The sequence below is a fragment of the Cavia porcellus genome, unplaced genomic scaffold (assembly GCF_034190915.1).
Source record: "Cavia porcellus strain 051 isolate PalLab524CR breed Dunkin Hartley unplaced genomic scaffold, mCavPor4.1 scaffold_28, whole genome shotgun sequence".
In the NCBI taxonomy this organism is placed as follows: Eukaryota; Metazoa; Chordata; class Mammalia; order Rodentia; family Caviidae; genus Cavia; species Cavia porcellus.
This window is the reverse complement of record NW_026947511.1, coordinates 44,561,501-44,585,654: the sequence shown is the minus strand read 5'-3', so window position 1 is coordinate 44,585,654 and position 24,154 is coordinate 44,561,501. Positions and strand designations below refer to the sequence as shown.

The following is a 24,154-nucleotide window of genomic DNA, read 5'->3' as shown; positions in this document are numbered from 1 at the left end:
TGCATTTCCAGCTTCCACGAATTCCAGTTGTTATTGTCTCATAACCACCTGTTTTAATTGGCTGAATGTAAAAGATTCTGGAATCTCTCGGAAACTACTAACTTGACTTTCTTTGGCCTTTCCTTCTGTTTCTTCTTTACTCCAGTTTAGCAGTCAGCGCCTCCCTAAGTTCTGGAAATACTGTTATGACAGTTATCTCTGCCCAGTGACTTGTGAGTGTGCTGGTCCTCATCCCACATGCAAATTCCTGTCTGCAGGCCCCCTGCCTGTCTCTGGGGCTTTGAAGAAATGGCTGGGACAGGGAGGAAAGCTTGGGGCTTGGTCTCTGGCCCTGCTACTCTGGTATGTCATTTTTACTGTAGACAGCACTGTGGATACAGATTTTCATTTTTTTTTCCTTAATATATACAAATTACATGTTCACGATTTATGCATCAAGACCACTGTAACTGACGCTTGGGGTTGTTTCCAGTTATTTGCCATTGCAGGCGATGCTGCTACGAACATTCACAGATACGCCTTCCAAATATATGCCAAGAGGATGGCGGCTTAAAATATGCACGCCTGCTTTTGAAAGTGAATGACTGATATCCAAAAACATTTACGCCCCCACAAAGGGGATAAGTGTTTCTGTTCTTCTACATTCTTGCCAGTGGTCAAAAACATGTGACATGGTAGTGCACATCTATAATCCCAGCACGTGGGAGGCTGAGGCAAGAAGATCACTGCAAGTTCAAGGTCAATCTGAACTACAAAGTGAGACCCTGTCTCACATAAACAAACAAACAAACAAAATGACACATAAGTCATAATCTGCTAAGTAAATTCAGAACGGATTTCTTTTTCTTTTTAGGTACCAAGGAATGAACTCATGACCTCATGCTTGCAAGGCAGGCACTTATGCTGCTGAGCTAAATCCCCAGCCCATGGAATTTCATCATTCTATGTACTTGTTTGGGTGCTGGTCACTGGGTTTTCTTTATCTATAAAAAGCTGTCTTTTTCCTCATTTTTCTACTGTGGCATCTTTGCTGATGATTCATAGGCAGTATTTATATATTAAGGACACTAACCCTTTGTAGAGAGTTTACATTGTCAAAGCTTTGTCCAAATTTCTGGCATGGCTTCTCACTCTCTTTTGGGTTTCCACTAACGAACCTGTTTTTGACTTAGCGTAGGCAAGTGTATTGATCTTTTCCTCATGGTGTAACTTCTGTATTAACCTTTATTCTAAAAACAATTATTACCTTCTAAAACTACCGTTCCACTTTTGCCTTCCACATTTAGGCACTGCCCCCAGAACTGATGTTGGGGTATGGTATAAAGTAGGGATCCAATTTTCTTTGTTAGATAATATTCATCTACTATCCAGAACCACTTATTATAAGGTCCACCTCTTCATCACAGATTTACAATATCATTTTTTAACCACATACCAGGTGCCCCTGGCCTGCTTCTGATTCTCTATTATATCCCACTGGTCTACCCATCTACCTCTGCCCCAGTGTCGTACTCACGTTCAAAACTTCTGAAAATTTCATTTTCTGTTTTTGTGATAAATAAAAAAAATTGCCTTTGTGCTGATTTTACAGTCTAGTAAACTTACTAAATTCTAGTTTCCTTCAGATTTTGCTGAAATCTACCACGTCTGTTGTTCTCCACTGCACTGGCTAGAACTAGAGTGCAGTGAGGGACAGGAATTACAATGAGAGTCCTCGCTTATTCCTCTTCTCAAGGAGAATTCTTCCAAATTCTCAGCAGTGCCACGTCTGCTGTCAGGTGAGTGGATAGATGTCTAAAAGAACAACTCAGGAAACAGCAAATGTCAGGGTTCTGAAAAATGAGCACGCATCAAATGTCTGGCAGCCTCAGGAAGAGCAGTAGGGTGTCGGAGACGGAGGGAGGGAAGGCGTTAGGAGCTTGGGACAATGTGAGGGCGGTACGGGAAGGAGCAAGCGTGATCGTCCACGACAACCCGGACCACTGTAAGGATCCCGGCTTTTACTCTGGGCGAAGCCAGTAGACAGCTTTCAGGAGACCATGTCGTGATCTGATCTACATGGAATACTGTGTGCTGCTTTGAGACAAAAATGGAGTAGGGAAGGGCATAGAAGCAAAAAGACCAGCTGGGAGGCTTACAGAGCTGCTTCAGGTTAGATGCTGGCTGCTTGAGTCAGGATGACAGCAGGTGGGGGAGTGAAATTTGGGAGAGTATTTGGGAAGTAAAACCACTGATAGCATTTGTGGATGGGCTGGATTAGAATATCAGACAAAGACAGAAGTGATGGCTAAGTCAAAGGGGTTTTTTTGTTTGTTTGTTTGAACACCTAGAAGAATGTAGTGGCCACTTAATGAGGTAGAGGAGGCTGGGGAATGAGCAGATGTGGAGGAGAACAGGAGGTTAATTTTGGGTGTCATGAATTTGGACCTATGAGACATTTAAGTGGTGATGTCAAGTCAACGTTTTTATCTGGAGCCACAGTTTCAGACAGAAGTCTAATGCACAGTCATAAATTAGAGATTCATCATGAGATGGCATCTAAAGCTTGGTCTGCACGAGATTTCTGAGATGCACGGAGATACAAAGGCAAACAGAGCCAAGGACTGTGTTCTGAGATGGGAGTTCCCTTGGATTTCTTTTTCCTGTTCAGCTGAAATCACCTCCTAGATACCCTCCAGGATTTCTTCCAAAATTTCCAACTGCTGATAGCCATCCTTCTTAGTTTCCAGTACTGCTGTGCTTTTTAAAAAAAATCTTTCAGTTCAACGAGATTTAATACAAGAAAGGAAGTCAACCTTGTCATCAGTTTGCTATCTTGTTCTTACCTCCACTGTTGTTTCTATCTATTATACACTGATTCCATTTTCATAAGCTAATATACATTCAATGCATGGACTGTAACACCAGCAATAGTATTGAACCATGCTCAACTGATAATATTCAGCCACATCTTGTTTGGAAAAATGGCAACACATTTAGGTCAACTCATACTAATGCTGATTACTGGGATAATGGCATTTTAGATTTATATCAGGTTTAATAAAGGACAAATTCGTCTTAAAAAACAATGTAACAGTAGTTAACACTTGCCTTTGAAAATCCTTCCCAGGCCTCTGAAATCCATTTGGTCTGAGCAGTTGAAGACAACCACATATTTTCCCAAACACCTGCCCATGTCTTTTGTGGTTTCTGTTTTGCCAGTGCCCGCAGGTCCTGCCGGAGCTCCTCCCATGTTCATTCCCAAAGCCTGAGCCAGCGTGATGTAGCATCTGTGAGCGTGAATTAGACAAGGCTTTGTGAATGCAGTATAACTCATGTTACAGAAAAGCACAAGCAAGCGTCCAGTGTGATCAGAGTGGACCTGTCTGGTAGAGTTTTAACAGCCCACACAAAAGAAGTGATCAAATAGTGGTGTAGGCGAGGGACATCAAGAGGGGGCTGAAGATGAAACTTGACTGTGTTATCATTTTACTTGGAAGCAGCTCTATTTACAGTCATAGCAGAACAAAATGTTCTAAAAATTAACTCAGGTCGATTCCTCTGTTTTGAATGTGTTCTATGAATGGCATACGGAATTGGGTGTTGTCCATTATATGAAAGTAAAAAGGACCCAGTTCTTGCTTAGTGTCGTTACTGCAAAGAACTGTGAGAGGATCTGCCCTGGACTGATTGTTTACAAACTTCACTTCAGGCATCCGTTTCTACGTGTGAAAAACCAGCCGGCTGAATCAAATGACATCCAAAGTACTTTTCTTTGCAGTTCTGATCACATTCTTTATGCTTCTTGGAATAGTTTCCATCTTTCAATCTAAAACTCATTATTAAATTACTCACAGTCAACCTTCAAGCTTGCTTTTATCCTTTATCTTTGTCTACTTCATAAAAGTTTAACGAGCATCCTCATTTAAGTAATAGTGATGCTTATTTCACGTGAGACTGATGAGCTAGCACAGGCCCGACACAGCGGTAAATATTTTGAATATTTCAAATATAACTTTACAACAATTTGCAACACATAATTTAATTAGGAAGTATAATAACAAACCTATCAGTTAATGGTGTGATAACGAGGCGATCTGTGCATCCCAGAAATTCATTTTGGTAAACAAAATCAACGTCAGTAATTGATACCACGGTTTGATCCAAATCTTCCTTAAAATAAAATCTGCTCTGTTTAAGCCACTCAAAATCGGTAGCAGATCTGATATGCATTTTCACCTTAAAAAACATGAAATTTTCAAAATTTACACGCTGAACTTAGCATGCTGAGCATAAAACATAAGCATGTGGGAATTTCTGCTCACTCATTCATGCACTGATTCTCCTTCATTAAACAAATATTTATTGATTCCCTTTGTGCCTGACAGTATGTTTTTGGGAGGACAAAGACAGACACTGTTGCTGCCTTCTGGAGCGCACAGAAAAAGAACAAAAACAAACAATGAAACAAAGACAAATGATTTCAATACAGTAAGGAAAGCACTATCAAAGAAATTCAGTGTTCGTGAAAATATGTAGCCAGAGAACTAACCTAGCCCAGGAGATCAGGGAGGGATGCTTAAAAGAAAAAAACATCTAAACTAAAAACTGGTCAGGGAAATAAAAGGCAAAGATCCAGAAAATCTATTTCCTGTGTTTAAGAAACTGAGAGAAAGTTCAGTACACAACTGAACATTCAGTGTTAAAAAAAGAATGAGAGTTGGAGCATCGTGGTGCCCTCGGAGAGATTTTAGAGACTGTACTCGTGGAGCTGGGATCACTGAAAGTATTAAGCCAGGAAATGAACGTCTTCCTGTACCAGCAGTATGGCCAGGCCACCAGCATACACCACACCTAAGAATGGGACAAGATGTGCCAGGTTCTTGTCACTGTGGATGAAAGCTCTAGTACCTGGTCCCTGAGAAGAGACAAAAGCCAGGCCAGCATTTTTAAGAACTCCATCCCACCACAATCTCATTCCAAAGTACTTCAGGACTTCCCCCTGGTAAACTTGAAGGAACTTCTGTAGGAAACTAGCTTGCAAGGAATGCCTAAGCAGAGGGGCAAACAGAAGATTAAACACAAGACACAGCGATAATTTTTTTCTCTTTCTTTATGTTAAAGGGAATAAAACAAAACAATAAAATGGAACAAAACATTGGATTTCAAAAACAAGACAGAAGGAAATCCTCCACAGTTGCTGTATTGCATATTGCTATCCTCTAACTAGAAGCACAGACTACCAGCCTAAAGCCTGCAAAGCCAATCGAACAATACAAGCATTAAGTTGTTTTTTTTACTTCAGTTGCTATCATTTCAGCCTGCGTTCCTCCAAATCAGCTTATGAGGGGGAGGGACCATTTATCTGAGACACAGATGGCCAGAGGGTTCTTGCATCTGGCTCACCTCGCTTTTATTTACTTAGATACAGGAGCAAGCAGTTGGGGTAGAAGATTCATCTGCCTCCTGTTGTCTATAGCATATGCCCAGGTGAACAACAGGATCTCTGCTGTGTGACTCCTCCCTGGAATTTGCAGCGTGCCAGCATGTCTGCATGCTGCCAGCAGAGCACAGGTTGCTGTTCTTACCCTTTGTGGTTCCAGAGACGGTCAGTTAGGCCTCGATTCTCACTACCTGGTCTCTTACAAACCTCTGTTCTGCTTTTTTTAAAAAAACAGCTCAGTAGATCCATTTCCAGGTTACTCAACAGACACTAAAATCTGGACTTCTGACATGTACAAGGACCTCTGCAATACTCAACTCTCCATCTGACCAGGACTCCCACACCTTGCTGTTTATAGTCTTGCTTTTTATTATTATTGTCTGTAACATCGTTTAAGCTCATGCTTCCTGCTCCACTTAAAGAATCTACTTACACGTAACAATAGTCTAGCTCCATTCCTAGGGACTTCCTTTTTAACACAGAATGCACAGGCCTGGAGATGGAGGTAAGTAGCTACTTTTATCAAAAGTAAAATGGTAAGGAGGGGATGGATAAGAAAGAAAAGAATATAGCTATTGGGTGCTGAGTACATACGGATTATAATGTAAGCATTACATTTGGGAAAATAAAGGGTACCTATGCTGGCTACAAGATCCTATTTTAGTTGGGATGGAAACTGATGATGAGGTCAGTGGTGATTAAGACAAAAAGAAAACAGTTTCATAGTTCTCACTGTAGCCCAGTTGGGTTTTTTATTTGGTTTTTTAATTCATTCCGGTTGGAAAGTAAAGCTTTGCTCAGTACTTAGTTGTGAAAGAAATTTCTCCCACAGGACTTTGCCTTTAAGAAGTCAGTGAGAGAAATGAGGACATCTTCAGCATATGCTCAGAGGAGTACACTAACACATCCCACACTAGTGTTTCTTGAGACGGGCTTCAGTAAAAGTCAAAGTTTAACAATAACTGCAATGCAGTGAAAGCCAGTTTGCAGATGGCCACAGCAGTATGTCTATGCGTGCAGCTTTCTGACGATTAGTTTGATCCAGAGAAAATTCCATAGCAGTTTTTCTCAGCCTTTACTCTACATGTGCGAACACCTGCAGATCCTGTGAAAACACAGATGGTGACTCAGCAGGTCTGGGAGTGAGGAAGGAGCTGGAGATTCTGCTTTCCTAACAGGCTCCTGGATGGTGCTAATGCAACTGGTCCACACAGGAAATTTTGAAAATGAGAATCTAGGTTTCAGGAGAACAGATGACTGGCTATGTACCCTTCATACAACCTTCAATAAATACCACTTATCTGATTGGAATTTTTTTATAAAAGTTTGAAACTGGTAGTCTATGATCATACTGTCTTTTTAAAAAGTCCCAACTTGCATGGATTATGAATCTCTAATGAAGGAAGGGATGCCTTTAAGATGAATAAATTAAGTCAAATAAAGCAGCAATAAAGACTGTTAAATGAGGAAATCTGAAAACCACTGGGAGCCCTATTCCATGACAGAAAATTCCTGCTAATAGGATAACTTGGCCCAGCCCAAAGCCACTGATTACAATGCTATTTCCAAGAGAAATTCAAATACTATTCCTGTTACTCCCACCCTACACAAGAACCTTGCTCAAATCAACCCCTGCTGGATGCTATCAATTGACAAACAGCCATATGAGTGAGAACCTTGAAGTTCAATTCCACTAATTCTGGACCTCTCCATTCACAGCTGGTATATCAGCCCATGATCCACCCCAACAACATCATGCCCCTAGTTAACATTTAATGAAACAATTAGTTGACGTGTAGCCTATTTGTTGGTTCCAGACCTTCAGAGAACCACGTAGATATACATATATGGCTACTTAAACCACCTGATACAGACATTTGTGAGACATATAGGTGACATTTGTGAAAACAAAGGAGATGGGAAATTTATGTAAGTTAGACAAGATGTGTAATCCTTAACTGTTCCTTCTTAATTAGTACACGAAGTTAATTTGATATAAAAAAAAGATACTTTACCAAGTCATCGAAAATGTCTCTCTGATGCACGTGGATGGTAATCAGAGTCTCAAATTTCACTCTATCAAACTTGGTTAGGTCATGTGTTGTCTGGCTAATGAGAGTATTCAGAATATCCAAAAACTTCTGATTGGTCACTTGCATGATTTTCCTGTCGTCTTTTGCATTACGTAAAGCCTCTTCTGAGTCATGTGTCCACAACATCTGAATTCCCAGAAGCCCAACCTATAAACCCAGCAGACAAAAATTTATATTTGCCAACTATTTAAAGCATATCTGCAATAAAAGTTTGAAGTCACACATAGAAGTCACACACACAAGAAAACAGGACTTTACTTGTTTTTAACTGAAAAAGGGACATGCATTTCTCCACTCCAAAAGGAAAAACATCTGACATTCTACTATTGATATTTAATTATGTTAAGGTACATACCATGTTTTCTCCAAATTAAAACCTAGCTAGAAAATAAGCTCTCCCTGGCCATTACTGTGGCGACAGTCAGAATTATACCTCACTATTGTCTTGCTCGGTGGCCACTCTGTAATGGCAGGTAAGGCAAGGGCAGGCTCATTGGCAATTTTGATCCCTAATTTTTAAGGCTGTTAGGTCTCATTTTTGGGGAAATGAAGCAGATGAATAATTAAATAATGCCCACTGGTTGCTGAATTAACTTCTCTCCGTCCATTTTATGTTGCTATGATAGAATACTACAGACTGGGTAATTTATCATGGAAAAATGTGGTTCTCAGTTCTAGGAGCTGGGAAGCCCAAGCCCAAGGCTCAGGACCGGAGGAATGCCCCCCTTTGCTCACCATCTCATAGCAGGAGTGGGTGCAGCTGATGCTCATAAGGGCTAAACTCACTCTAACATCTGACTTCATGATGACTAATAGGAAGCTCCAAGAAGCTACTCACCTCTGATTCGGCTCCCCCTTCCAACACCACTGCAGGGGCATTACCATCCCAGCACACACACTCCGAGGGACATGCTCAGACTGCAGCATGTCACAGGAGACGCATAAGAAACGTTCCTATGAAAGCCTTAGACCACCAGATACCCCATGCAACAATTTTCCTTTCCAAGGAAAGCAAATGGAATTAATGACGTACTTTCTCTTGAGTAATATTTTCCAAACTTCTAAAAAAAAAAGTACTGCTTATCTCCCTTCTTGATCTCTCACTAATATTCGTATCTTCAGGTCACATTTCTATCTGTCTACAGAAGAGAAAGACAGGAAGTGAAAAGAGTCGATACTTGTCCTTGGTATCTTGACCCAGCATAAAGAAATTCTGATGAGTGTCACCTAAGACCCATAATTTGGGCTCTAAGGGAGTAGTCAAAGCAATCTGAACAAGCCCCACCTTCACCCCCTCACTGAATCAGTTGTTGTTTGAAGGGACCTCATTTTTCCCCAGAATCCAGCAACAGACCCAGATCACTCGGCACACAAGGAATCCCACATTTCACAGAGAACTGAATGCTATGTGGGCAGAATGTGGGCACTGCTGGGTTCCACAGTAAGTAAAACAAGGATGAACCGCTCTTTATCCCTGCCTCGTCAGGAACTTGTATATTTTCACTGCCAGAGCTGTGCACATCATGGGATCTGCAGGGGAAGGTAAATAAAAGCACCTCCTGAGACGAGCATTGGGACCTACAGAAAACGTGATGTCAGGAAACTCCCGCAGCCTAAGACCGCCCAGGATAGAAAATGCAATAAGAAAAAGCTACAAAAGTATAGTGGCATGGAGGTGTCTGAATTAAAGAAAAATAGGACCAGGAGACCCTGAAAAACCACTTCATAATTTCATGTATTCAAGAGTAAATCTTTAAAATAATTTTCCTGAGTCCTCAAGAAAATTTTAAATTATGCTTTTATATTCATGCTAAGACGTTAAAAGACTTAATGGTTAAAATTAAAGGATTTTTCATTAAAATAAAAAATAATGTTCATTCTCACCATTTTTATTTGCTGCTTATAATGAGCATATTAAAATTCTAGAGGGGAATACACTAAAAAATTAATAGTTATTTCCAGGTAATAAAAATATGGGAAATTTTTATTATTTTCCAAACTTTTCCAAATGTTTGTAGCAAGGATCCATTGCATTCATAATCCTTAAAATATGTTTTAGAAGAAAGCATATGTGAAATCTGAAATAACTTTAAACAAAAATCTTAGATTACTTTGATAGCAGCCAAATTCCAGTTATTTGGAAAAAGTACTTCAAAAGACACTAAAAAAAAAATAAAATAAAATAAAAACACACTGTAGAAAACTGGCCAACTTTCCTGCTATTTCCTGTTCAATTTTACCATTATTTTGAACTTGTACTCAGCTTTTCTCCCACAGTCTAAATGAGACCTCAGAATACAATATTCAGAATACAGACTTCAGAAATAGGGCTCAATATTAGACTCTGAATTTTCCTGGGAGAGGGAAAAATATGTTGACTTAACCTCAGGAGCTCTTTTCTCAGCTAACCAAGTAAAAACTTTATAAGGCTTTACCACAAAGATAGTAAGAATACTGAAGTTTGTCAAAGATATTACATAACATTAAAAATGAGAATACAAGATATTCTGCCCAGTAAAGGTTTACTCTGTATCTGGACTTTCGTGGTTTGAACAGCGGTTTCCTATCATTTCATCTGTCCCCAGTGTGTGGGCGTTAATTTAGGATCTGGGGTTGAGGCTGGGGCAAACAGAAAAGAAACACGGTTGGGGTAAACTGCCCCATTGTTGTTGGATAGTTCTTGTCTGATCTCACACTATTTCTGATCAGATTACGATCACCGTCATTTCACTCATCTGGGGGAAATTTAATGAAACTGTTAGTTCTTCATGTACCTATCAGGTTTGAATAACGCTTGACCTGTCCAAGCGGTGGACAGGTCAAGATCCCTGCCCGCTTGCTCCAACCCCGCCTCTTGCAGGTCTCTCCCCTTAAGAAATTAGTCACCTGAGAAAGCCTTCCTTATGGCAATTTTACTCACTTGAGGGCAAAATAAACAAAAAAAGCAAGAAGGGTTTCACTTTAAGAAAAGCAATGCTCGTTCCTTTAACGTATGTCCAGGTCCATCCACATTATCCTTGTATGGTACTCACCTAGGTCTTCATATGCACTGCATTGTACGCCTTAGCTGTGTGTCCCATGAGCGGTTTAGCCTCCGCACACACCCTTGGCCAGAGGATGAGTTGTGTCTGGTGCGGGCTCATGAGCAGGTGGCCAGAGCTGCCAGGACGGCAAGGCCCTCCCGAGTAGCGGTTCAACAGCCCGCTGCACACCCCCAGATCCGTCACTCCTGAGCACCACCCGGCCGCACTTCCTTTAACCGTTAGTAAACGCGGTCATCTCACCTGTGCCGGGAAGTGATTGAGGAAAGGCAAGAGCTGAAATCCCGAATCACTGATCTGATAGAATGCAGACCTGATGATGTTGTGTAGCGATGACATCTGTACTTTCAATAAATCCAGAAGCCAGATCTCGACGGGACCTTTGGCCATCACGGGAGTGTCCAGCTAAAAACACACCACAGGTGTAGGTCTCACTGATGACGCTCTGGTATTTTAACTAAGTCTCACCCTTACCTCAATACTTCACAATACCCCAAGGGCAAGCGGCAGCTTGTTTTATGTTTTATACAAGATTAAATATAGGTGGATTCACCTAATCACTGACACTGTTAACCGGAAGGAACAGTAGTATCACCCAGTCTAAACTCTCCTTTTATAGCAATAAAATTAATCACAGAAAAGTTCAATGGTTTATTCAAACTAGTTTCTATGAAGCCAGAGCTATGGAATTAGAGCCCAAGGTTACTTTCTCCCTCCTTTTATTTTTTTATAAGAGAACTGCATTCTCCTTCACTACATTGTCAGTGGGAACATACGTGCAAATGCTTCGGAAATCAACCTCAATGTTTAAAGAAATTCTAATAACAAAATTCAAAACAAAGCAAATTACCATAATTTTTTCTCCCTCTCTTGATATAACGGCCATCATACGATCGTAGTCTTTTGGATGAAATGTCACCTCATTTATATTGTCAGACACTGCGGGGAGATGTGGCTGTAGGAAAAACAAAACAAAACCAAAACATCGTGCATAAGCCAAACGCCAAGCCCTGGGCTATTTCTAAAAGCCTTAGTATTCTTTAGCTTTGAAAACAAAATTTTTATTTCTTTATCTCTGAAAACCAAACAATACAGGCTCTGCTATGACCCTTGAATGGAGGCATCTGGAAAAATCTTGTAGAAACTGAGTGTCATGGTGCATACCTGTAAACCCAGCACTCTGGGAGGCTGAGACAGGAGGATGTGAATTCAAGCCTAGCCCGGAGCACTTAGCAACACCCTGCCTCAAAATAAAAAATAAAAGGCGGGGGGGGGGGGGCAGGTAGCTCAGTGCCAAAGCCCTAGGTTCAACCACCAGTACACTGAGGGTTATGTGGGGTGGGAGCAGGGGTGGGGGATCCTATGGGATGTTTTCGTGTTTTCTCCCAGTCCTGCAAATGCCCCTTTCATGCTTCAGAGACTGGACTAATGACCATCCTCTCCCTCCCTCCAGATGGAGACAGACACAGGGTGCACCACCCAGCCCTCCGCTCCCAGGCACAGTGGGTCCTGCTCCTCTCTGCACTGTCTGTCTGCCCTTTACACCCATCCTCCCTTTCCTGATCTCTTCCCAGATCCCAAAGCCAGCAACAGCCGGAAGGTGAGCTCTCAATGCCTCCAAGCTCAGTGCAAAGGCTTTGCTCTTCCTCCTGCAGTATTGCTCTCGGAAACAGCCAAAGACATTTGAGAAGCATTCCAGAAGGAAAAGAAGGACAAATCTGAATCGCAAACCCTGTGGTCTAAGACTCTGAAGTAAAATCCTGAAGATGGTGAATTATAATCTGCAAGCACAAGCTATGCGTCACCTCGTGTGACCTGCATGACAATCCCACGATGCAGGAAACACTAGTCTCCTGCTTTGACAAATAAGGAAACCAAGGCACAGTAAAATTAAGAAGCTTGTCAAGGCCACACAGCTAGTGAGAGACAGAGCGGGACACCTCTGCTCATCAACACCACTGCATTGTGCCAGGCTCTGAATCCACGGAATATGACCGATATAATTTTAATATTCGTCTTTCCTGCCTGCTGGTGTAAGACTTATTGATTGACTGACTAATTGATTTATGGCAGTCCTAAGGCCTGAACATGGGGCCTTTACATTGAGCTACTTCCCTAACCTTTTCTTCAATTTTTTAAATGTTGAGACAGGGGTCTCCTTAAGTCACTAAGTTACTCGACCTAGGCTCAAAGTTGTGACCTTTCTGCCTCAGCGTCCCAGAGTGCTGGGAGTACAGGCATTCGCTGTCATACCCAGGGAACCTTTACTTTTCTTAACTGGTTTTTATTCTTGATTATACATGCTGTGGAAAAGGCGACAGCTATCTCAAACACTTGGGTTATACCTGGATGGTATGGGAATCACTGGCTTGTCCAAGGATTTCCAGGAGAACTGGATCAGACACAAAGAAGAATCTTGGAAATAATAACCGCTTCTTCTCCAAATACCTGCAAATAATGTCAATAACATATTACAAAGTGATTTTTTTCTGAATTACTAATTCTGTGTGTGTGTCTGTCTGTCTGTCTGTCTTGTCTTTCTTTTTGAGACAGGGTCTCTCTATGCAGTTCAGGCTGGTCTTGAACTCACTTTGTAACCCAGGCTGGTCTCAAACTCACAATGATCCTCCTGCCTCAGCCTCCAAGTGCTGAGATTACAGGTGTGCACTACCACACCTGGCTATACTAATTCTTTAGTGAAGACAGAAATCACTATTATCTTCAATAAGACAATGGCAAACACCTGGAGACATTTCCTATTCCCCTCCATGATGTCTGGTGAGACCCCCAAGTCTGGGTTCCAGCATGGATGCCACTTAGGAAAACAAAAGGATCATGAGAAAGTGATTTGGAGCAGGGCCACCCCAACATCCACCGTCTTTCTTATCATGAGCCCCCTCTGTCACATTTCCAAGAGTATCAGGAACCTCATGGTTTAAACTCGGAAGAACACAAGGATGTTTTGAGAACAAAACTGAGGATTAAGCCAAAACGAAGTCAGGACGGGGTGAAAATGATCGCAGTGTGTGCATGATGAATCTGCCAACAGAAAATCCATGCATCTGTGTAACCAATAAAAAGAGGAAAAGATAAATAAGTCCTATTCCCAGCTCATTCCTCACTATACAACCAGACATGCAGTCAGCAGAGTAACCTGTGCGGGACACAGCGCGTCACATGTGAAACAACACAGTGCTTACCCTGTAAGCGACTTCTGACAAACTTCCAGCTGTTCGTGTAAATGAGGCAAAAGCTGCCCCATGGTTTCGTCGCCAACACAGCAGCTAATCACATTGGGATTCTCATGCGCTCGCTGCATTATTTTTATCCAGGACTTGTCAATATTCTGAAAACGCTTTGCTTCCTACAAACAAACCCACAGTCGGTAAAGATTAGCTCTTGGATAATGAAAAAGCCAAGTCTTCACTTCCAAAGTTCTTATCGTTATTCAGCCCAATCTCTACTAATCTCAGGCTAACATCATTTAAACAAACTTCTTCACCTGAACAATAATTCTTAAAAAGAAAACCCCACACTTTACAAAGCTGCTTATTAAAACGCTGCTTCATCACAGGGGGGTTAGCGCTCGTCTGTTTCCCTGAGTTTAATACATTTTTGAAGCACCACATGATTAATTTGCAGAGCTCTCAACTTAAAGTTCAGATCTAGTCTTTCAGCACCCTGGGTGCTTTGGTTTGATGAACAAACTGAAGAAGCATGAAAATAATTTGATCTCAGGGTCCTTGGAATAATTACAGCTCAATAATACCCCAGGAAAAGAAAGAAAAAATAGCAAACAAAACAAAGCTCATTTACATCTTGGCAAATGAAAATTTTCTATTTGCCATGAATGATATAAAGCTTTGCATGTAATTTGCAAAAAACATGCCTCAAGAAATTGGCATAATCTTGCTTCTTTTAAAAAATTCTCTTTTCTAGTTTAAAAGCAAGATAATAGTTTTATGTCCTAAAAAATGTGTTAAAAAGACCAATCAGCCATTTTCAATCCCTTTTATCCTTGATTTATCATCTATAGAGATGTTGCTTCTCTATAGACAGAAATTTAGTAATTTCTGGCTTAATTATTTTAGGCTTAATTTGGTAAGAGGAAAGTTACCTTCATAGTCCCAAATTATCATTTGGTTACTGACATTCATTGAAAAACCAGAATAGAATTGTTTTTAAAGTTAAAATCCTCTAAGGCTGTCTCTTTGTCCCACAGTATATTTTGGATCTGCTGGTAACAGACTCACTAATAGTTCAGTTGGATTCTAGAATACAGATTAATTTTAATATTACTCTCAGACAAATACTATAAGGTTAACTCTTGGAAGAGATGAGCTACTATAATTTAATAGTGCTGGAGTTGAGCGTGTGTTCCAAGGTATTTCACTGTTTGAAATTTGAGTTTCTTTTCGATGCTAAGTCGATCAGAGATCAACATCTTTTTCTTTCTTTCTTTTTATTCTTGTTTCTTCTTCTTCTTCTTCTTCTTCTTCTTCTTCTTCTTCTTCTTCTTCTTCCTCTTCCTCTTCTTCTTCTTTTTCTTCTTCTTCCCCTCCTCCTCTTCCTCCTCCTCCTCCTCCTCCTCCTCCTCCTCCTCTTCCTTCTTTTTTGTAAAGGGCCAATAATGAGTATGTTGGACTTTGTGGGCTCTTTGGGCACTGTTAAGCCTACTCAGCTCTGTGGTCACAATGCAAAGGAGTGGATGAGGCTCAGCTTCAAGGATGCTTTGTTTAAAACATGTGAGTGGGCCACAGTTTGCCAACCCTTCACTTGTCAAGGCTTGGCCATCTGAATTCGGGAGGGCTTTCACAGAGATATACAGATACATCAAACCATCTTTTCGGTAATTCTAAAAGCCATATTTACCTGAGGTAGCTGTTTGGCGATATCTCCCCCTACAAATACAGCCTCAAGATACACCCAAAGGTTCTGTACCACTAGCCACTCTTCAATGATATCTGAGGAAGTGGATAATTTATACACCCAATTCTGTATGTTTTTCTTAAATGGAGCATTGTATCTAAAAAAGTAAGCATGGAAAACATTATGTTTCAAGAAAGATTAGAAAATAACATGGTTTAACAAAGCAGACAACAAATATTCCTTTGGGAATGAGTATTTTGTTCTAAAAGAGCGGTCGCTTTTACATTTCATACAGCTAACGAATTTTTTTCTTTTTCTCTGCTGTTGCTGTTTCCTTCCATCTGTGAAAGAATCATATAAGACAGTTTGTTACTGATCTAAGAGATTTATGAATCCATGAGACCATTATCCAGGAATTTTACTTCTATGAACAGTCCTAAAAGATTCATCCAAGAAGCTTCTAAAGCTTGGAGGCACAGAACAAATCTAAAGATTAGGAGAAGGTTAGGTATCACCAGTTCACGTGGGAAAGGATTACTGCAAATTAGGGTCAAGCTTGAGATCAGCTGTCCATTCACACAAGTGCCCTTTCCTGCCACGTTAGATTCCACAGTCACTGCAAATTAACCCTGCAGTGCTGCGGATCTGGGGTAGCTACCCCAGAGCAGTACAGCTCCTGCTTTCTGATCATCAGAGCTGGCAGGAGTGCTCATGAGAATAAAAGATCTCTCTACAAAGCCGAGCACAACAGAGAATGACAACAAATAGTGTGGATGCCATGGAAGAAGAAATGTTCCTGCACAGAGAATAAGAGTCACCTTTGATGTGTATAACTCTGCAGCATGAAAAAGAAGATCTTAAATAAAATCTAGTATGATTCGTTTCTGTCCTTTGGCCAGGTACTTATATTATACAATTTTTTGTGGTACTGTCCACTATAACTAGGAAAACCATGGAAGACCATGAAATCCCATGAAATCCGGCATCACAAGGAAAGTGCTGTGATCTAGGCACTACCTGGTCTCACCCATGCAGACATATGACCTCCTTTCAAAGCCACATTAAGGTCATCCCAGACATGTATGAAGCTCCACTTGCTATGAGGTCAGTCTGCAGCTATCTCTGAAACAGGATTTCCAAATCTACTTGGTGTTGCAAGGTCATCTGGAGGAAAATCTCCCAAAATGTGATGACTTTTAAGATAGCCTTACACTATTTCTAGCAGAATCTTAACATTGAGTTTATTAGTGCCATGAAGAAGTATTACACTAACCAGGTTTTGTTCCAGTAAGAAATTCAAGGATTTACATCTTGAATTCCTGGGCTGCAAACTCTGCAGCCCTTCTCTTCAAGAGGTTGTCATCCGAGAAGTCAAGATGGCAAAATATGCAACGCGCCTGTGTAGTCTGGGAACTAATCAATAATTTGTGGCTGCCTTTACTAGGACTATTCAAGTTCCCTGGAGGCAGGAGATGATGCCCCTGGGGAACTTTAGCCCAGTAAATGTAACCCAGAACTTTCTAAGAGCTTTGGAGATTAGAACATTATCCAAACAGAAGGCTGCCCCTGGAGCTGGACGTCATGTGCGATGCCGTTCACTAACCATGGACCAATTCCCTTCTGGAGAAAGGCTGTTACAATTCCCATGCTCCCTGGACAGGACCCTCTACTCATGATGGGGTTATAACATACGTCCTCGGTGTATGTGGGGAAGAACAGTCAGGAACTCCTGCGCAACTACGAGGATGCAAGTTGCAAACATAAAGACCTGAACAAATACATGATCTGATGTAGTCTCATGACAATTTCTTGCAGCTGCACCTGAGGATCGGACCCGTTCAAGCTGCCCCAGCAGTTCAATGGACCCCACACAGATGTGACTGCTTTTTACCATACAAAATCGAAGTTTCTCAGTACCAGTCTCCTAGATATGTATCGCTTTTGTGTGTGACTGGCTTGCTCTTTCTAGGCTAGAGGGTTAATGCTTGCACAGGGCAAGTCAGAGAGAGCATGATGACAAATCAAAGGAACCAAGGAAAAAGAAAAGAAAATGAGGAAGTCCTCTCAGTGCGGAGCCAGGACGTATAGAGAAAAGGCTGCCAAGTGCAGGAGGGGTAATTATGATGGTGCAGGTCTGGGAAAGTAGGGGGCAGATGAGTACCATTAAAGAAGAGACCGAGGCCATGAAATCTGAGAAAAAGGCAGTGCCCATCGGGACAGACAAGAGCAAGCAGCACAAGGCAGAATCACTCATGATGGCACAGCTATCAAACTAGGCACTTACTTAAGGCTTTATAGTGTAAATACCGCATCAAAACCGCCTCCTCAAATTATAAAATTACCTGTTGCTTAGTAAGGAACCTAAAACCATCAGACTGTCCTCCATCATCGTGATAATTTCTCCTGATTCAGTGCCTTTGAGCAGAAGTTCGCCTTTCCCCTTGAATGTTGCAAAACTGAGGTTCTGGTTGGTCCAGTTCTCAATCACTTGAGTCAGCTTCGCTTCAATATCCTTTTCCTTACTGGCAGATATGCAAATGTCCTGTGGAGGAATATCAAAGAACAAAGGCTATGTTTTCAGCTACAAATTAAGTGCATCTTAAGATCACAGGATGTTTTAGCTTGGAAGGGTCCCGGAGGTCACTCAGTTCAGTGAGTCATTTTGCAGCCAAGAATACCCAAGGCTCGTAGCAGGTTCACACCAGAACCTGACTCCCTGGCTGCTAATTATTTTCTTGTAGTACATTCATGGGATAATGGAACTTGATCCCTTCATTTTTTTCTTAATTACATTTCTAATTGGAGTTTTCCACTACAGTGAAGCCAATCCCTGCCACTCTTAGAATGAGAAATTTGGAAAAATAAGCCTGGAGCAAATTCACTAAGAACTCAATATATAAACAAGCGTTTTAAAAGAGAAGACCAAGTAAGGGACAGAAGACTAGACTGAAAGGCTCCAAAATGAATGTATTCCAAATAATCGTATTATCTTCTTAAGGTCCAAGATTATTTTGTGAAAGCCAAATATTCAAGAAGTCATATTTTGAACATGTACCATAGAGGACAAGTCTAATAAATGTTTATTTTTATTTATATTTTTAAATTTTTAAAAAGCAGAATATTTTTATTGGGAGAAAGAAAGCTTCTGTCTTGGAGAGAGACAAAAGAGGTCCTGAGTGGGTTGCCCTAAAATGTCTACTTTTTAACAGAAAGTGAATCAGAAGTTCTGGAAGGCTTCTCTGCTGAATACTGAGCCACTGAGTCAAGCTATACCCACAGTTCCAGTATGACAGATTTATATGTCTCTTATGAGAATATTGCTATCCCTCACATTAACTTTATGGGAATGACACACCCCAATTCCTACTTTATTACCAGCTGTTTTGCTAGAAACAATGAACATGTTTGATACAAGTTACTTTGATGGAGTAAATAATAAAGTTCCCATCTTCTTATTTCACGAATCATGGGAGTCAAAATAACTCCTAGGAGCCCCCAAATCTCTATACGCCAGACACAGAAAAACCAATTCCATGTGTTCTCATTCACATTTTGAAACCAGAGCCTTTAATCTCACAGTAACAGGGAAGGGAGGTGATCATGACAGCTGGGAAGGGTGGGAAGACAGAAGGGGCTGGATGGGGGACAACAAAACACAGGCAGATCCAAGGGACAAGGAGTGTGCCGGGCGGTGCAGTGAGGTGACCACAGTTCCCAGAATCTCATCACGTGTTTCATGAAGAACCAGAAGAGAGGAACCCGAAGCCTCCACACATGAAGAAACAAGGAGACGGGCATGCTCACTACCCAGAGGTGATCACTACACACTGTGCTGAAGATCACACCGTTCCCCATTCATACGTACAATTATTCTGTGTTAATTAGGAAGGAAACAGAAAATCAAGAAAATACAATCAAATGTTCCTGCGTGCAGTTCTCAGAAAAGACAAACAAAAGACATCCTTGAACAGACCCTTGACCAGGCCGATACTCCCAGGTACCTCAATATCATCTTTATTTTTAAGGAGTGGTGCTTCCATGATGTTCCTAAGACAGAAAGTATCAGACTCCACATCAAACGGGGTTTTGGTTAACTCCGAGATTCGATCCCAGTGCCTCTGTTTCATTGCCTTATTCGTCATCATTTCCAGCAGCGGACACGACTCACTGAAATCATCAATTCTCTTTTTGAGATCCAAAAAAGCCTGCCAATCTTTAAGGCCTTTGGGAAGTTTACGGCACCTTCCGGAAAGAAAGAGGATAAAGAAATTACCTATCTGCCTATTTCTTTGAAGAAGACACTACAAACATAGAACTATATAATGCCCATAGGGTCCTAAGAAGGTAAACACCACATAAAAGCTAATTTGACTGAAACTCACCTGTTTTGAAATTCCTGAAGCTCTGCATTAATTTTTTCAATATCTACATCTCCCCAAAGTATTTCATAATAACCACTGATACTGCCCATTACAGTATCATACAGTCCATACAGTTTCTGCAACAAGTTGAGTTCTTTCCTGGGGAACAGAATAAAGACATCACACAATGGGTATTTTGTTTGTTAGTTGGTTTGGTTTAATTTTACTTTTAGTTTTTCTAGACAGAGTTTCCTTGTGTAGTTTAGGCTGGCCTTGAACTCACAGTGATCCTCCTGCTTCAGCCTCCTGAGTACCGGGATCACAGGAGTGCACCACCACGCCAGACACAATGTGTATTTTTAAAATAAATTACTCTCAGCTAAATAGAGTCAATTTAAATATTCTATTTATCATGTGTACAATGTCTTTTAGATGCTAAACACAACAGCTTGCAACATTGAAACTTTGTTAAAGTCTTATCAATAAAGCAAGTTTACAGTTTTTGAATGTTCCAAGTCATACCATAAGGTTATGACAGCTTGTTGGGTTATTTGTTAAGGAAAAATCCAGACCCTTTTATAACCCTAACACACGTACTGATACACTAGTTTGATTATTTTCCCCACTCCTGACTCATTTGCTCTCTCCCATACCAAGATTTCATTATTACTCGGTTATTTCCAACCATGACTAAAATAACAGTTTGCTGAGGGATGACACAGTAACAAAGACATTACAATCACACCATTGTTCAGGTTTCTTACTGTGTTTCTGAAGGTACTATGTCACCTTTCAAAACAGAATTCTAGCAACAGCACTTTTATAGACTTTTGCTGCTTTAGCTTTCACATAGATAACAGAGGAAAAACATGACTCCCACCTGCTAAGTACCAGATACTCCAAGTTTGTGTCCCCTGAAATCAAAGAATGAATTCTAAGGAACAATGGAGGTTAAGTAGAGGAAAAATTTATCGAGAGATAACTTCTGAGAGGCAGAAGGAAACCTGAAAGTGGCTTATCACCAAGGCCACTTCTCTCAAGAATGTTTTACAGAGAAAAGTCATGGGGTGGGTACAAATCACAAGGTGAGTACAATGCGGGTCAAACTATAACCAGCCAATCAGATTACAAGTAGAGCTGCATTAAGTAATATTGACCCAATAGGTAAGTGGGTCATGTAGCAAGGGTACATGGAGCAAACAAAGGCATTCTGGGAAAGGGGTGGGTCCAGATGCTTTAGTCACCCACCTGGGTGACTGATGTCCATCTGGCTGTTAGTGACCTAGGTGATACCAATTATAGTATAATCCCAAATTACTGATTATTCCTGAGAGGAAAAGGTATGCAGGCCTGGTTGCTGCAAATCCATCTAGTTGCTTTGGAGGAAAGTTATACTTAAATTTCTATTTAAATTTACTTGTTTAAATCCTAGGTCTATTGTTCAAAATAAAGTTCATCTTTGGCCATCAATTTCAATAGATTATCAAGTGGGGAAGAGCAATTCAGCTCCAAGTGCTAAGGAGAGTTATTCAAAATTGCAGGAGCTCTGTACAATTGCTGATACCATTCAAAACTACTACAAAGAAAAAGAATGGCATAAATTAAATTTAAAGTCTAAAATAGCTGCAAGTCTAAAATAGCTGCAATGCATTTTTACTTTCCTAGACTATTTCTTTTCTATGGAAACTGTGTGCCTAATAGATCTAGAAAAGTGTTCCAAGCCATGTCCTTTTTTCTGCATGATAGAAGAACTGGAAGCGATATGATTTTTCTAATGGGCAGTAGTTAGCTATTAGCACATAATACTTTGTACATGTCCATAACTTACCTAGTTTTGTGTAAAACCTCATAGTCAGTCACAGGCAATCCAAAAAGTTGTTCACCAGATGAATATGTAACAAATTTCCTCCACAGATCATCAAAATTGGCCTATGACAAAGATTTTTAAAGTACACTAAAATAAAACTCATTCAGATTCTATTAAGGTAAAATTGATTATATCAGGTAAAATTTTCATTTACTTAGTATTTTCTATGAAGCAAGGATTTGTGAGGCAAATTTATAGCTATACCAAACCACTAGAATTAAGCTAATCATTTATGAAAGTTAACTTTTGGTGATCACAGGCTGTCGGGTGCCCAGGTCACATGGCGGGGTGCCCGGGTGGTGGGGGCCAGGTTGGGAGTTCCTGAGGGAAGAGTCGGGGTGGGGGACGTGGCAGCAGAGGCTCTGATAATGAGTTTTCTCGGAGGCTTTTGGGTCCTATTTGTGAGACTGACGTTGTTTTTAATGATGGGGAAACAAGGAAGATGCCAAGAGAAGCCTGAAGATGGCAAAGTAGAAAAACACTATCTCTTCTACGATGGAGAGTCTAAACATAGCCTTTAAACAACCTGCAAAGAGGCGACAGCACCAAGGAATTAGAACTGAATCTGTAGGTCAAATTGAACTTTTCCATGACAAGAGTAATACTCACGAAATGTGTAGACCTAGGGAAAGAACTAGCTTTACCTGGAGAACTGACTCAGAATGTAGATTATGATTTTGAATTTATACAAGTAGAAAAGCCATATGAATCTTACATTGGTGCCAATGTCTGCTTGAAGCATTTTCTTTTTTTTTTTCTTTTTCTTTTTTTTTTGTCTTTTTCCTTTTTATCGGTACCGGGGATCGAACTCATGACTGCCTGCTTGCAAGGCAGGCACTTATGCCGCTGCTCTAAATCCCCAGCCCCTTGAAGCATTTTCTTAAGGTGATGATAATGAGAAGCCTAACAGACCTAGTGAAAGAGTCTGATCCTATTGTTCACCAATTTGCCATCTCTCCTGATGTTAACAACTCTATTAAAATGGAACTGGGCACTGAAGATTGTCTACATATAGGATTTGAATATAATAAACCCAAGCATCACTTAAAGGATATGATCATTGGAAAAATTTACTTCTTTTTTTTTTTTTTTTTTTTTTGTCTTTTTTGGTACTAGGGATCGAACTCACGATTGCCTGCTTGCAAGGCAGGCGCTTATGCCGCTGAGCTAAATCCCCAGCCCCTAAAAATTTACTTCTTATGAGTAAGAATAAAAATACAACACATGTTGTACCAAGTTTGAGAGTGTAGGCAACAACTTTGAAGACAATAAGATTCACTATGATGCCCACTCTGGTTTGACTATTATCTTCTTTTGAAGTGCTGTAATGTCTCCAATGTTTTGGTTTTATTGGTTTTGTTCAATTTTATTATAACTGATGACATAGGCAATTCTTTTTAAGATAGCAGGAGGCATTATGGTAACCATTGTTGATCACCTTGTATTCTGTTTTTACATCATGTACTATGTCCATCCTTTTAATTTGACTGACTCTGTGTTGTTATATCACATTTGGTTTTATTCTCTTCAAAAAAAAAGAAATAAGAACTGTGGGAGTAATAAAACCCAAAATGTATAATTGTCATTGTAAAAAAGAGGAAAAGAAAGTGCTCCAAAGGATATAACTGCATGTATATTTAAGCATATAAGATAGATAACCATATTACTGAGTTTTTGTTGGATCATTGAACAGAACTGTTTGCAGTCTCACTGTTTGAATGTCCACTTTATATGCTTTAATTTTGTAACTTGAACAACTATTTCTAAGATGACAATATGGAATCTATTAACTAGTGATTTCCTACTGTTTATTTTTTTTGAAATTCTGTATTACTTGTACCCTTTTTCTGTTTTTTTTTCCTTTTCTCCTTAAATAAAATTTTTAAAAAATACAACACATAGGGTTACAACTGATCAAAAAGGAGGCACAGGAATTGGACCCAGTCCTACAACTGAAACAGAAACCATCGCCAAATACAAAAGAATGGATGGCGCACCAGTAAGATGATAGAGTCCATTCCAATAAGACTGTTTTTAGCAGGATATGCCCCAACACCAACAATGTGTACAAAAAGTGTTCAGTAAGGCACTTTTTTAATCTAGTGCTTGTTGATGTGGAAGACAAAAGGTTCTTCAAGCAGCAGGAAATTGTCTTATGGAGAAAAACTCCTGAAAAATTGAGGATACAGAGAACAAACTTTCACCAGCAATTTGAATCTCCAGACTCACAGGCATCTGCTGAACAGCCCGAAACGTGAACTGAATAGGAGGATAAAAGGAGAAAAATCCATACCCATTGAGATTAAGCTCAGCAGGTTGAAGATGGTTGCAGCCATGTAGCGGGGGAAAAGGCCAAAACTCCATGTATAAAGTCTTCCTTTATCTTAAGGGCTGCATTTATTTTATAGTATAACTAAATGTTCTTCATGTACAAACATTTTAAAAAGCGCTTTGAAACACTGGAGATTTCCTAAGCTGCCTTTATTTTTATTTTTGATTGC

At 40.3% G+C, this 24,154-nt stretch overlaps 1 protein-coding gene across 6 annotated transcripts in view; it reads right to left on the bottom strand.

Moving 5' to 3' along the window:
• Dnah8 (dynein axonemal heavy chain 8) overlaps positions 1 to 24,154 on the bottom strand; it is a 254,705-nt gene that overhangs the window by 144,702 nt on the left and 85,849 nt on the right. For all 6 annotated transcript variants that reach the window (XR_010044105.1, XM_063238969.1, XM_063238971.1 and 3 more), the window contains 12 exons: positions 21,615 to 21,715; positions 19,808 to 19,945; positions 19,427 to 19,667; positions 17,768 to 17,967; positions 15,429 to 15,582; positions 13,757 to 13,920; positions 12,902 to 13,004; positions 11,407 to 11,511; positions 10,800 to 10,961; positions 7,438 to 7,662; positions 4,046 to 4,218; positions 3,091 to 3,269 (listed from right to left, as the gene is read on the bottom strand). Coding sequence is in view for 5 of the 6 variants with exons in the window: in XM_063238969.1 (XP_063095039.1) it covers positions 3,091 to 3,269; positions 4,046 to 4,218; positions 7,438 to 7,662; positions 10,800 to 10,961; positions 11,407 to 11,511; positions 12,902 to 13,004; positions 13,757 to 13,920; positions 15,429 to 15,582; positions 17,768 to 17,967; positions 19,427 to 19,667; positions 19,808 to 19,945; positions 21,615 to 21,715 (1,945 nt within the window). In the remaining variant the exon portion in view is untranslated. The remainder of the gene's footprint in view (positions 1 to 3,090; positions 3,270 to 4,045; positions 4,219 to 7,437; positions 7,663 to 10,799; positions 10,962 to 11,406; positions 11,512 to 12,901; positions 13,005 to 13,756; positions 13,921 to 15,428; positions 15,583 to 17,767; positions 17,968 to 19,426; positions 19,668 to 19,807; positions 19,946 to 21,614; positions 21,716 to 24,154) is intronic.